Source organism: Nansenia antarctica (assembly GCF_963989245.1).
Source record: "Nansenia antarctica genome assembly, chromosome: 2".
Classification (NCBI taxonomy): Eukaryota; Metazoa; Chordata; class Actinopteri; order Argentiniformes; family Microstomatidae; genus Nansenia; species Nansenia antarctica.
Window position 1 is genome coordinate 89,667,594 of NC_137675.1, and position 11,181 is coordinate 89,678,774.

Here is an 11,181-nt window from a genome sequence, read left to right on the forward strand (position 1 = left end):
TCTCTCTGTCTCTCTCTCTCTCTCTCTCTCTCTCTCTACCTGTTCTTTTGTATTTGACAGAGACAGTGTAGAGAGACAGGAAGTCAGGAGGAGAGGGTAGAGAGAGAGACAGGAAGTCAGGAGGAGAGGTGTGTAGAGAGACAGAGAACCCCTCCCCCTCTCTGTCTATCTCTCTCTGTCTCTGTCTTTCTGTCTCTCTCTGTCTCTGTCTCTGTCTCTGTCTCTGTCTCTCTCTCTCTCTCTCTCTCTCTCTCTCTCTCTCTCTCTCTCTCTCTCTCGCTGTCTCTCTCTCTCTCTCTCTCTACCTGTTCTTTTGTATTTGACATAGACAGTGTAGAGAAGACAGGAAACCATCGGGAGACAGTGTAGTGAACCAGGAAGTCTGCCCACCCCCCACCCCCCTGGCCTCAACCCCCCCCCCCCCCCCTGCCCCACCTGTTCTATGCGGGACACGACCCCGATGCTGGGGGGGACCGTCTTCAGGGTGTGTGCCAGGGCGATCAGGGCCTGCGTGCTGAGGTTGGTCACGTCCTGCCCCTCGATGTCCACCACCTGATCCCCGGGGGCCAGGCCCGCCAGGCACGCGCTGCTGCCCTCCGACACGGACAGGGATTGTAACTGGGCCCCGCCCCGCCAGCGGAACCCGAACTCCTCCGGCAGTTCTGATTGGTCGCCGGTAGGGTCAGGTCTGTGGTGAGGGCGGAGGGGGAGGAGTCAGGAGGGAGAGAGAAACACACAGTTGTGATTGGTCGCTGGTAGGGTCAGGTCTGGGGAGGGGGAGGGGGAGGGGGAGGGGGGAGGGGGAGGGGGAGGAGTCAGGGAGGGAGAGAGAAACACACAGTTCTGATTGGTCGCTGGTAGGGTCAGGTCTGGGGAGGGGGAGGGGGGAGGGGGAGGGGGAGGAGTCAGGAGGGAGAGAGAAAACACACAGTTGTGATTGGTCGCTGGTAGGGTCAGGTCTGGGGAGAGGGGGAGGGGGGAGGGGGAGGGGGAGGAGTCAGGAGGGAGAGAGAGAGAAACACACAGTTGTGATTGGTCGCTGGTAGGGTCAGGTCTGGGGAGGGGGAGGGGGAGGGGGAGGAGTCAGGGAGGGAGAGAGAGAAACACACAGTTCTGATTGGTCGCTGGTAGGGTCAGGTCTGGGGAGGGGGAGGGGGAGGGGGAGGGGGAGGGGGAGGAGTCAGGAAGGGAGAGAGAAACACACAGTTGTGATTGGTCGCTGGTAGGGTCAGGTCTGGGGAGGGGGAGGGGGAGGGGAGGGGGAGGAGTCAGGGAGGGAGAGAGAAACACACAGTTCTGATTGGTCGCTGGTAGGGTCAGGTTTGGGGAGGGGGAGGGGGGGAGGGGGAGGGGGAGGAGTCAGGGAGGGAGAGAGAAACACACAGTTCTGATTGGTCGCTGGTAGGTGTCAGGTCTGGGGAGGGGAGGGGGAGGGGGAGGAGTCAGGGAGGGAGAGAGAAACACACAGTTGTGATTGGTCGCTGGTAGGGTCAGGTCTGGGAGGGGGAGGGGGAGGGGGAGGGGGAGGAGTCAGGGAGGGAGAGAGAAACACACAGTTGTGATTGGTCGCTGGTAGGGTCAGGTCTGGGGAGGGGAGGGGAGGGGAGGAGTCAGGGAGGGAGAGAGAAACACACAGTTCTGATTGGTCGCTGGTAGGGGTCAGGTCTGGGGAGGGGGAGGGGGGAGGGGGAGGGGAGGAGTCAGGGAGGGAGAGAGAAACACACAGTTCTGATTGGTCGCTGTAGGGTCAGGTCTGGGAGGGGGAGGGGGGAGGGGGAGGGGGAGGGGGAGGGGGAGGAGTCAGGGAGGGAGAGAGAGAGAAACACACAGTTGTGATTGGTCGCTGGTAGGGTCAGGTCTGGGGAGGGGGAGGGGGGAGGGGGAGGGGGGAGGGGGAGGGGGAGGGGGAGGAGTCAGGGAGGGAGAGAGAAACACACAGTTGTGATTGGTTGGGGGTGGGAGTCAGAGAGAGAGAGGGGAGGGATGACAGGAAGGATGGGTGAGAGAGAGAGAGAGAGAGGAGGGATGACAGGAAGGATGGGTGAGAGAGAGAGAGAGAGAGAGGAGGGATGACAGGAAGGATGGGTGGGTGAGAGAGAGAGAGAGAGAGAGAGAGAGGAGGGATGACAGGAAGGACGGGTGAGGAGAGAGGAGGGATTGAATTGAATTTAATAACTTTATTGTCCACCAAGGTGGAACATTGTCTTCGGTTCACCAAAAAGAAAAATCAACACAAGAAGCCAGAAGGTAACCAGCACCACATACAACACCAACAGGCACAGAGGCATAGAAGCAAATGGAGCTTTAACTCTGTAGCTAATGTAAACTTTAACTCTGTAGCTAATGTAGCTAACTCTGTAGATAATGGAACTTTCACTCTTTAACCACAAACCCCTGGTACACCCTCACACACCTACACCCTACACACACCTACACACACCTACACCCTACACACACCTACACACACCTACACCCTACACACACCCTACACCCCTACACACACCTACACACACCTACACCCTACACACACCTACACACACCTACACACACCTACACCCTACACACACCTACACACACCTACACCCTACACACACCTACACACACCTACACACACCTACACCCTACACACACCTACACACACCTACACCCTACACACACCTACACACACCTACACACACCTACACCCTACACACACCTACACCCTACACACACCTACACACACCTACACCCTACACACACCTACACACACCTACACCCTACACACACCTACACCCTACACACACCAACACACACCTACACCCTACACACACCTACACACACCTACACCCTACACACACCTACACACACCTACACACACCTACACCCTACACACACCTACACACACCTACACCCTACACACACCTACACCCTACACACACCTACACACACCTACACCCTACACACACCTACACCCTACACACACCTACACCCTACACACCTACACACACCTACACCCTACACACACCTACACCCTACACACCTACACACACCTACACACATCTACACCCTACACACACCTACACACACCTACACCCTACACACACCTACACCCTACACACACCTACACACACCTACACACACCTACACCCTACACACACCTACACACACCTACACACATCTACACCCTACACACCTACACACACCTTCACCCTACACACACCTACACCCTACACACACCCTACACACACCTACACCCTACACACACCTACACACACCTACACACACCTACACCCTACACACACCTACACACACCTACACACACCTACACCCTACACACACCTACACACCTACACACACCTACACACACCTACACCCTACACACACCTACACACACCTACACCCTACACACACCTACACACACCTACACACACCTACACACACCTACACCCTACACACACCTACACACACCTACACCCTACACACACCTACACCCTACACACACCTACACACACCTACACACACCTACACCCTACACACACCTACACACACCTACACCCTACACACACCTACACACACTACACACCTACACACACATACACACACATACACACCTACACACACCTACACACACCTACACCCTACACACACCTACACCCTACACACACCTACACACACCTACACACACCTACACCCTACACACACCTACACACACCTACACACACCTACACCCTACACACACCTACACACACCTACACACACCTACACCCTACACACACCTACACCCTACACACACCTACACACACCTACACACCTACACACACCTACACACACCTACACCCTACACACCACCTACACCCTACACACACCTACACACCTACACACACCTACACCCTACACACACCTACACACACCTACACCCTACACACACCTACACACCTACACACACCTACACACACCTACACCCTACACACACCTACACACCTACACACACCTACACCCTACACACCTACACACACCTACACCCTACACACACTACACCCTACACACACCCTACACACACCTACACACACCTACACACACCTACACACACCTACACACACCCTACACACACCCTACACACCTACACACACCTACACACACTACACACACCTACACACACCCTACACACACCCTACACACCTACACACACCTACACACACCTACACACACCTACACCCTACACACACCTACACACACCTACACACACCTACACACCTACACACACCATACACACCTACACCCTACACACACCTACACCCTACACACACCTACACACACCTACACACACCTACACACACTACACACCTACACACACCCTACACACACCTACACCCTACACACACCTACACACACCTACACACACCTACACACACCTACACACACCTACACCCTACACACACCTACACACACCTACACCCTACACACACCTACACACACCTACACACACCTACACCCTACACACACCTACACACACCTACACCCTACACACACCTACACACACCTACACACACCTACACACACCTACACACACCTACACACACCTACACCCTACACACACCCTACACACACCTACACACACCTACACACACCTACACCCTACACACACCTACACACACCTACACCCTACACACACCTACACACACCTACACCCTACACACACCTACACACCTACACACACCTACACACACCTACACCCTACACACCTACACACACTACACACCTACACACACTTACACCCTACACACACCTACACCCTACACACACCCTCACACACCTACACACACCTACCACACACCTACACACCTACACACCTACACACACCTACACACACCTACATCCTACACACACCACCCCACCTACCCCTAACACACACCTACACCCTACACCACCCTACACACACCTACCAACACACACCACACACCTACACACACCTAAACACCTACACACACATACACACAATACCACCCTACACACCCACACACACACACCACACCCTACACACACCTACACACACCTACACACCTACACACACCCACACACACCCCACACCCTACACACCTCACACCCCACCACCCCCACACACCCACACACACCCTACACACACCTACACCCTACACACAGCCCCTACTCCCCCCCTCCCCTCCCTCCTCCCCTGTCCCCCTCCCCCTCCCCTCTCCCTCCCCCTCCTCTCCCCTCTCCCCCTCCTCTCCCCTCCCCTCCCCTCCTCTCCCCTCCTCCCTTCCCCCTCCTCCCTCCCCCTCCTCCCTCCCCCTCCTCCTCTCCTCCTCTCCCCTCCACCCTCCCCCTCCTCCCTCCCCCTCCTCCTCTCCTCCTCTCCTCCTCTCCTCCTCTCCCCTCCTCCTCCCCCTCCTCTCCCCTCCTCCCTCCTCCTCCTCTCCCCTCCCCTCCCCCTCCTCTCCCCTCCTCCCTGCCCCTCCCTCCCCCCCTGGTCACTGGCCTCATTCTCATTATTGCAGTCGCTGGCTGTGTCCCAGTAGCTAACACGGCCACCCCACCCCTCCCCTCCCTCCCCTCCTCTCCCTCTCCTCTCCTCTTCTCTTCTCTTCTCTCCCCTCCTCTCCTCTCCTCTCTTCTCCCCTTCTCTCTTTCCTCTCCTCTCATCTCCTCCTCTCTTCTCCTCTCTTCTCCTCTCCTCTCCCTTCTCCTCTCCCCTCCCCTCCCTTCTCTCTCCTCTCCTCTCTTCTCTTCTCTTCTCTCCCCTCCTCTCCTCTCCTCTCTTCTCCCCTTCTCTCTTCTCCTCTCCTCTCATCTCCTCCTCTCTTCTCCTCTCTTCTCCTCTCCTCTCCCTTCTCCTCTCCCCTCCCCTCCCTTCTCTCTCCTCTCCTCTCTTCTCTTCTCTTCTCCTCTCCCCTCCTCTTCTCTCTTCTCCTCTCCCTCCTCCCCTCCATTCATCTGCACTGATCCAGTATCTCAGGAGAGTGTGTGAAGGCAGCATGACCCTGTAACTCAGGAGAGTGTGTGAAGGCAGCATAACAGGCTGTCACATGTCCAAGGTTTCTTTGAAGACAATAGAAGATAAGAGCTTCATTAACCCACAATTGGGATTTCTTTCTCTTGTTTTGCACCCCGGAGACACGGAGACTGCTGCCCCCCCCCCCCCCCCCAAGGTAGAACACACACGCCCCCCCCCCCCCCCAGGGAGAGCAGAGCTTTGGGCACAGGGTCAGCCATAGTCAGCTGTTAGGGGTTAAGTGCCTTGCTCAAGGGCACAACGGCAGAGGTTAGAGAGGCAGGTAGCCTAGAGGTTAGAGAGGCAGGTAGTCTAGAGGTTGGAGAGGCAGGTAGTCTAGAGGTTAGAGAGGGCAGGTAGCCTAGAGGTTAGAGAGGCAGGTAGCCTAGAGGTTAGAGAGGCAGGTAGTCTAGAGGTTAGAGAGGCAGGTAGCCTAGAGGTTAGAGAGGGCAGGTAGCCTAGAGGTTAGAGAGGCAGGTAGCCTAGAGGTTAGAGAGGCAGGTAGCCTAGAGGTTAGAGAGGCAGGTAGCCTAGAGGTTAGAGAGGGCAGGTAGCCTAGAGGTTAGAGAGGGCAGGTAGCCTAGAGGTTAGAGAGGCAGGTAGCCTAGAGGTTAGAGAGGCGGGTAGCCTAGAGGTTAGAGAGGCAGGTAGCCTAGAGGTTAGAGAGGCAGGTAGCCTAGAGGTTAGAGAGGCAGGTAGTCTAGAGCAGGGGTCGGCAATTAGGTTTGGCCTCGGGCCAACATTTTTTTGAGCCACTAGATGGCGGGCCAGAACATAATCAAAGGCTAATTTAAGTAATTGATTGTTAAAAAAATGTGACACGTTCTAATACTTGTACACATTGCTAGTCAACTAACACAGCTTGTTTTGTGAGCCTGCTAACAATGTAAAGTAGTGTTAACTAGGTAGTAGTCCAATCCATTACGTTGCAGTATTAGGCTTGACTAGCGAGTTTGTGTTGTGATTCTCAACAACGTTGAAACGTAGTTTCACCCTTTTCCATAGTTTTGAATAATAAATGTGTGGACTGACGATGTATCGCAGCCTAACTTATTCTAATAATTATTTAACATAGTTTTATTCAGATAATTATTCCCCCCTCCTCCCAGACAAGGTCACATTATTATTGGATTGGTTGTTTGCGTGTCGGGTGAAGTTAGCTAAACATTTAACCTGCTAGCAAGAGAAACATCATGTCACTCTCCAAAGGTCTAAAGAGGAAAGTTGACGGTGAAAACAGGGCATTTAAAGAGGAATGGACAGCGAACTATACTATACGTTCATCCTACGTTTCATCAATGCAAAGCCGTTGTGAGACTCACATTTTCCGTGCTCACAATGTTCCCTTTCTATACATGCGAGTCGTCCTTTTCGTCAATGAATGTGATAAAGACGCACGAGAGGAATCGATTGATGCATAAAAAATAAACTGCCTGCGGATGGCGGTATACCCTTCAAATAACAAACAATCTCTGCATGTCTCGCGGACATCTCAACATGGATCCATGTCGTTATCATAATGGTCTTATTAATTAGTAATCACTGAGTATGAAAGCATAGTGGGACTGTCAAATTAGTCCAGAAATCTCCTCAGTAAAGTTTTGTGTCAATCCAGGAGGAACTCCAGACAGCTCTGAACCCCTTACAGGAGATCGTTGCATCGTAGAAAGAAGGTTGCGGCGGTGCAAAAACTATAGAGTTGCGATAGTTGAGACTCTCTCTAATTAATTTGAAATACAGTGTCTGTTATTACAAACCTGCCTAAATGTCCCTTTGAAAACACTCAAGTTATCACTATTATCAATAATCAAATCAAGAATATTATTAGTTTTCAAAACAACCGCGGATTAAAGTGACGTCAATATCACCAGATATCAAGCAAATACTGACCGATGAGAGATGCCACTTTTCACATTACGTGAGTACCAAGCCTGTCGTTATTGTATTTAATAACCTAATTGTATTTTGTATATTTTGAATGAATGGCTTATGGCTCATTGTACTTATTATCCCTAATAGCGCGTTTGCTCTGTCGTTTCAGGAGCATAGGCCTACCACCACTTTTGCGCCGATTTTGTTGTCAATGTTTTTCAGAAAATTAAACAGAATTTGCTTTGTTACTGTTCATATGTGTGTTGCAGTCACATACGTAAACATTACGTTTGAATGATTTAATGAGCTGATGTTATTTTTTTCAAACCACACACCGCATGTCGGCTATTTCAGCACCACGCCTTGTCCACCTACTTATGATTCACTCTGAGGGGTTCAGCGTCAGTGCGCTTCGCTGCCTGATTGTCTGTCCCTGTGTCATTCACTCTAAACATGAATAAAAGTACAATACGCATTATTCAGGTGGAGGTCGATTCTCTATTCGGACATTATAGGTGTGGTGTTGGACTGTCGGTCCGATATTGTAAAAAAAAAATTAAAAAAAATAATAATAAGGATTCTCAAAATAATCTGCTGGGCCAAATATTATTGGTGACGGGCCAGCAATGGCCCACGGGCCGCCTATTGCCGACCCCTGGTCTAGAGGTTAGAGAGGCAGGTAGTCTAGAGGTTAGAGAGGCAGGTAGTCTAGAGGTTAGAGAGGCAGGTAGTCTAAAGCTCAGAGAGGCAGGTAGTCTAGAGGTTAGACAGGCAGGTAGCCTAGAGGTTAGAGAGGCAGGTAGTCTAGAGGTTAGAGAGGCAGGTAGTCTAGAGGTTAGAGAGGCAGGTAGCCTAGAGGTTAGAGAGGCAGGTAGCCTAGAGGTTAGAGAGGCAGGTTGTCTAGAGGTTAGAGAGGTCAGGTAGTCTAGAGGTTAGAGGTTAGAGAGGCAGGTAGCCTAGAGGTTAGAGAGGCAGATAGTCTAGAGGTTAGAGAGGCAGGTAGTCTAGAGGTTAGAGAGGCAGGTAGTCTAAAGCTCAGAGAGGCAGGTAGTCTAGAGGTTAGACAGGCAGGTAGTCTAGAGGTTAGAGAGGCAGGTAGTCTAGAGGTTAGAGAGGCAGGTAGTCTAGAGGTTAGAGAGGCAGGTAGTCTAGAGGATAGAGAGGCAGGTAGTCTAGAGGTTAGAGAGGCAGGTAGTCTAGAGGTTAGAGAGGCAGGTAGTCTGGAGGTTAGAGAGGCAGGTAGCCTAGAGGTTAGAGAGGCAGGTAGCCTAGAGGTTAGAGAGGCAGGTAGTCTAGAGGTTAGAGAGGCAGGTAGCCTAGAGGTTAGAGAGGCAGGTAGCCTAGAGGTTAGAGAGGCAGGTAGCCTAGAGGTTAGAGAGGCAGGTAGTCTAGAGGTTAGAGAGGTCAGGTAGTCTAGAGGTTAGAGGTTAGAGAGGCAGGTAGCCTAGAGGTTAGAGAGGCAGGTAGTCTAGAGGTTAGAGAGGTCAGGTAGTCTAGAGGTTAGAGAGGTCAGGTAGTCTAGAGGTTAGAGAGGTCAGGTAGTCTAGAGGTTAGAGAGGCAGGTAGTCTAGAGGTTAGAGAGGCAGGTAGCCTAGAGGTGAGAGAGGCAGGTAGCCTAGAGGTGAGAGAGGCAGGTAGCCTAGAGGTTAGAGAGGCGGGTAGTCTAGAGGTTAGAGAGGCAGGTAGTCTAGAGGTTAGAGAGGCAGGTAGTCTAGAGGTTAGAGAGGCAGGTAGCCTAGAGGTTAGAGAGGCAGGTAGTCTAGAGGTTAGAGAGGCAGGTAGCCTAGAGGTTAGAGAGGCAGGTTGTCTAGAGGTTAGAGAGGTCAGGTAGTCTAGAGGTTAGAGGTTAGAGAGGCAGGTAGCCTAGAGGTTAGAGAGGCAGATAGTCTAGAGGTTAGAGAGGCAGGTAGTCTAGAGGTTAGAGAGGCAGGTAGCCTAGAGGTTAGAGAGGCAGGTAGCCTAGAGGTTAGAGAGGCAGGTAGCCTAGAGGTTAGAGAGGCAGGTAGCCTAGAGGTTAGACACACACACACACACACACGTCTTGTCATTATTGTCAAATTAATTTTAATTTAATTAATTTTGCCATTTAGCAGACGCTTTTATCCAAAGCGACTTACAATTACGAATTACAGGGACATTCCCCCTGGAGTAACTGAGGGCTAAGTGCCTTACTCAAGGGCACACTAGCAGTGGTGTGGCTTCAGGCGGGATTTGAACTCACAACCTTCCGATCCCAAGTCCAACTCACTATCCACTAGACCACCACTACCCCCACTAGACCTCCACTACCCCCATCAAACAATCATCAAACAATCATGGTGAAGAGATGCAAACTGACTGTCAATGCTTTCACCACAAGTACTGCTGGGTAATCCAGGGCAATCTGGATGACCTGTGTTGGAAGTCCCTGTGAGATTACGTCAGAAGAGTACAAGCATCATAAGGCTTTTTAGTAAACTGCTCGTTACAAAACAAATGTTACAGCATCAGAATCTGACAGCACTTTAGATCAAAACACACCAGGATGTGTGCGCTCAAACAAACACTCAAACGCTCCAGGTCGTCCACGTTGCCACATAGCCTCTTACAACCTCTGTACAACGAGAGCAAGAGCCCAAAATACTTGTGAAGCCAGCCTGCGACCCAGATACACACAGCCTTAGACCTCTTTAGTTCTCTTCTGAAGAAGAAGAAGAAGAAGAAGAAGAAGACAGGATGAAGACAACAAGAGAAACAAAACAGATGGAAAAAAGAAGAATTCAACAATAAAACAAAAAATAAAAGGAAAGAGAGAGAGAGAGAGAGAGAGAGAGAGAGACAGAGAGAGAGAGAGAGAGAGAGAGAGAGAGAGACAGAGAGAGAGAGACTCACAGAAGTCTTTGGATGCGCTGCGGGTCCCAGACTTGCTCTGGCGCAGGGAGAAGCGGCCCTTGCGGCTGAGGAAGCGTCTCATCTTCTGGACCCGTCTGTCGGCGCCGTACGCCGGGACGTCAAGACCCGCGAAGAGGCGTCCCAGCCAGCGCCCCAACGCCCACCCCCGCCCACGGGTCACCTCAGCCCCCCGAGGGTAACCTCACCCCCCCTCCGAAGCCCCCGGCAGCAAACAAACAAACCCTCACTGAGACCGATAGAGCGATAGAGCCTTCCTGCTCAGGAGGTCGGTCACATCGGCGGAACCCCGCGGCCCGACGCCTTCCCTCTTGTTTTATCCGGATCAGAAGAGACCCAGAGCGGAGGAGCGGAGGAGGAGAGGGAGGAGAGGGAGAAGAGAGAGGGGTGGTGGTGGTGGTGGTGTGAGAGGAGTCAGGCTTGCAGGAGGA

At 52.2% G+C, this 11,181-nt stretch overlaps 1 protein-coding gene across 1 annotated transcript in view; it reads right to left on the bottom strand.

Moving 5' to 3' along the window:
* The window catches only part of grid2ipa (glutamate receptor, ionotropic, delta 2 (Grid2) interacting protein, a), a gene marked incomplete at both ends in the record, with an annotated part of 38,718 nt that extends 27,904 nt beyond the window's left edge, over nucleotides 1-10,814 (bottom strand). The window contains 3 exon segments of the mRNA XM_080523651.1: nucleotides 436-659; nucleotides 662-688; nucleotides 10,733-10,814. Coding sequence (XP_080379777.1) covers nucleotides 436-659; nucleotides 662-688; nucleotides 10,733-10,814 — 333 coding nt within the window.
* Nucleotides 10,815-11,181: the final 367 nt, after the last annotated feature.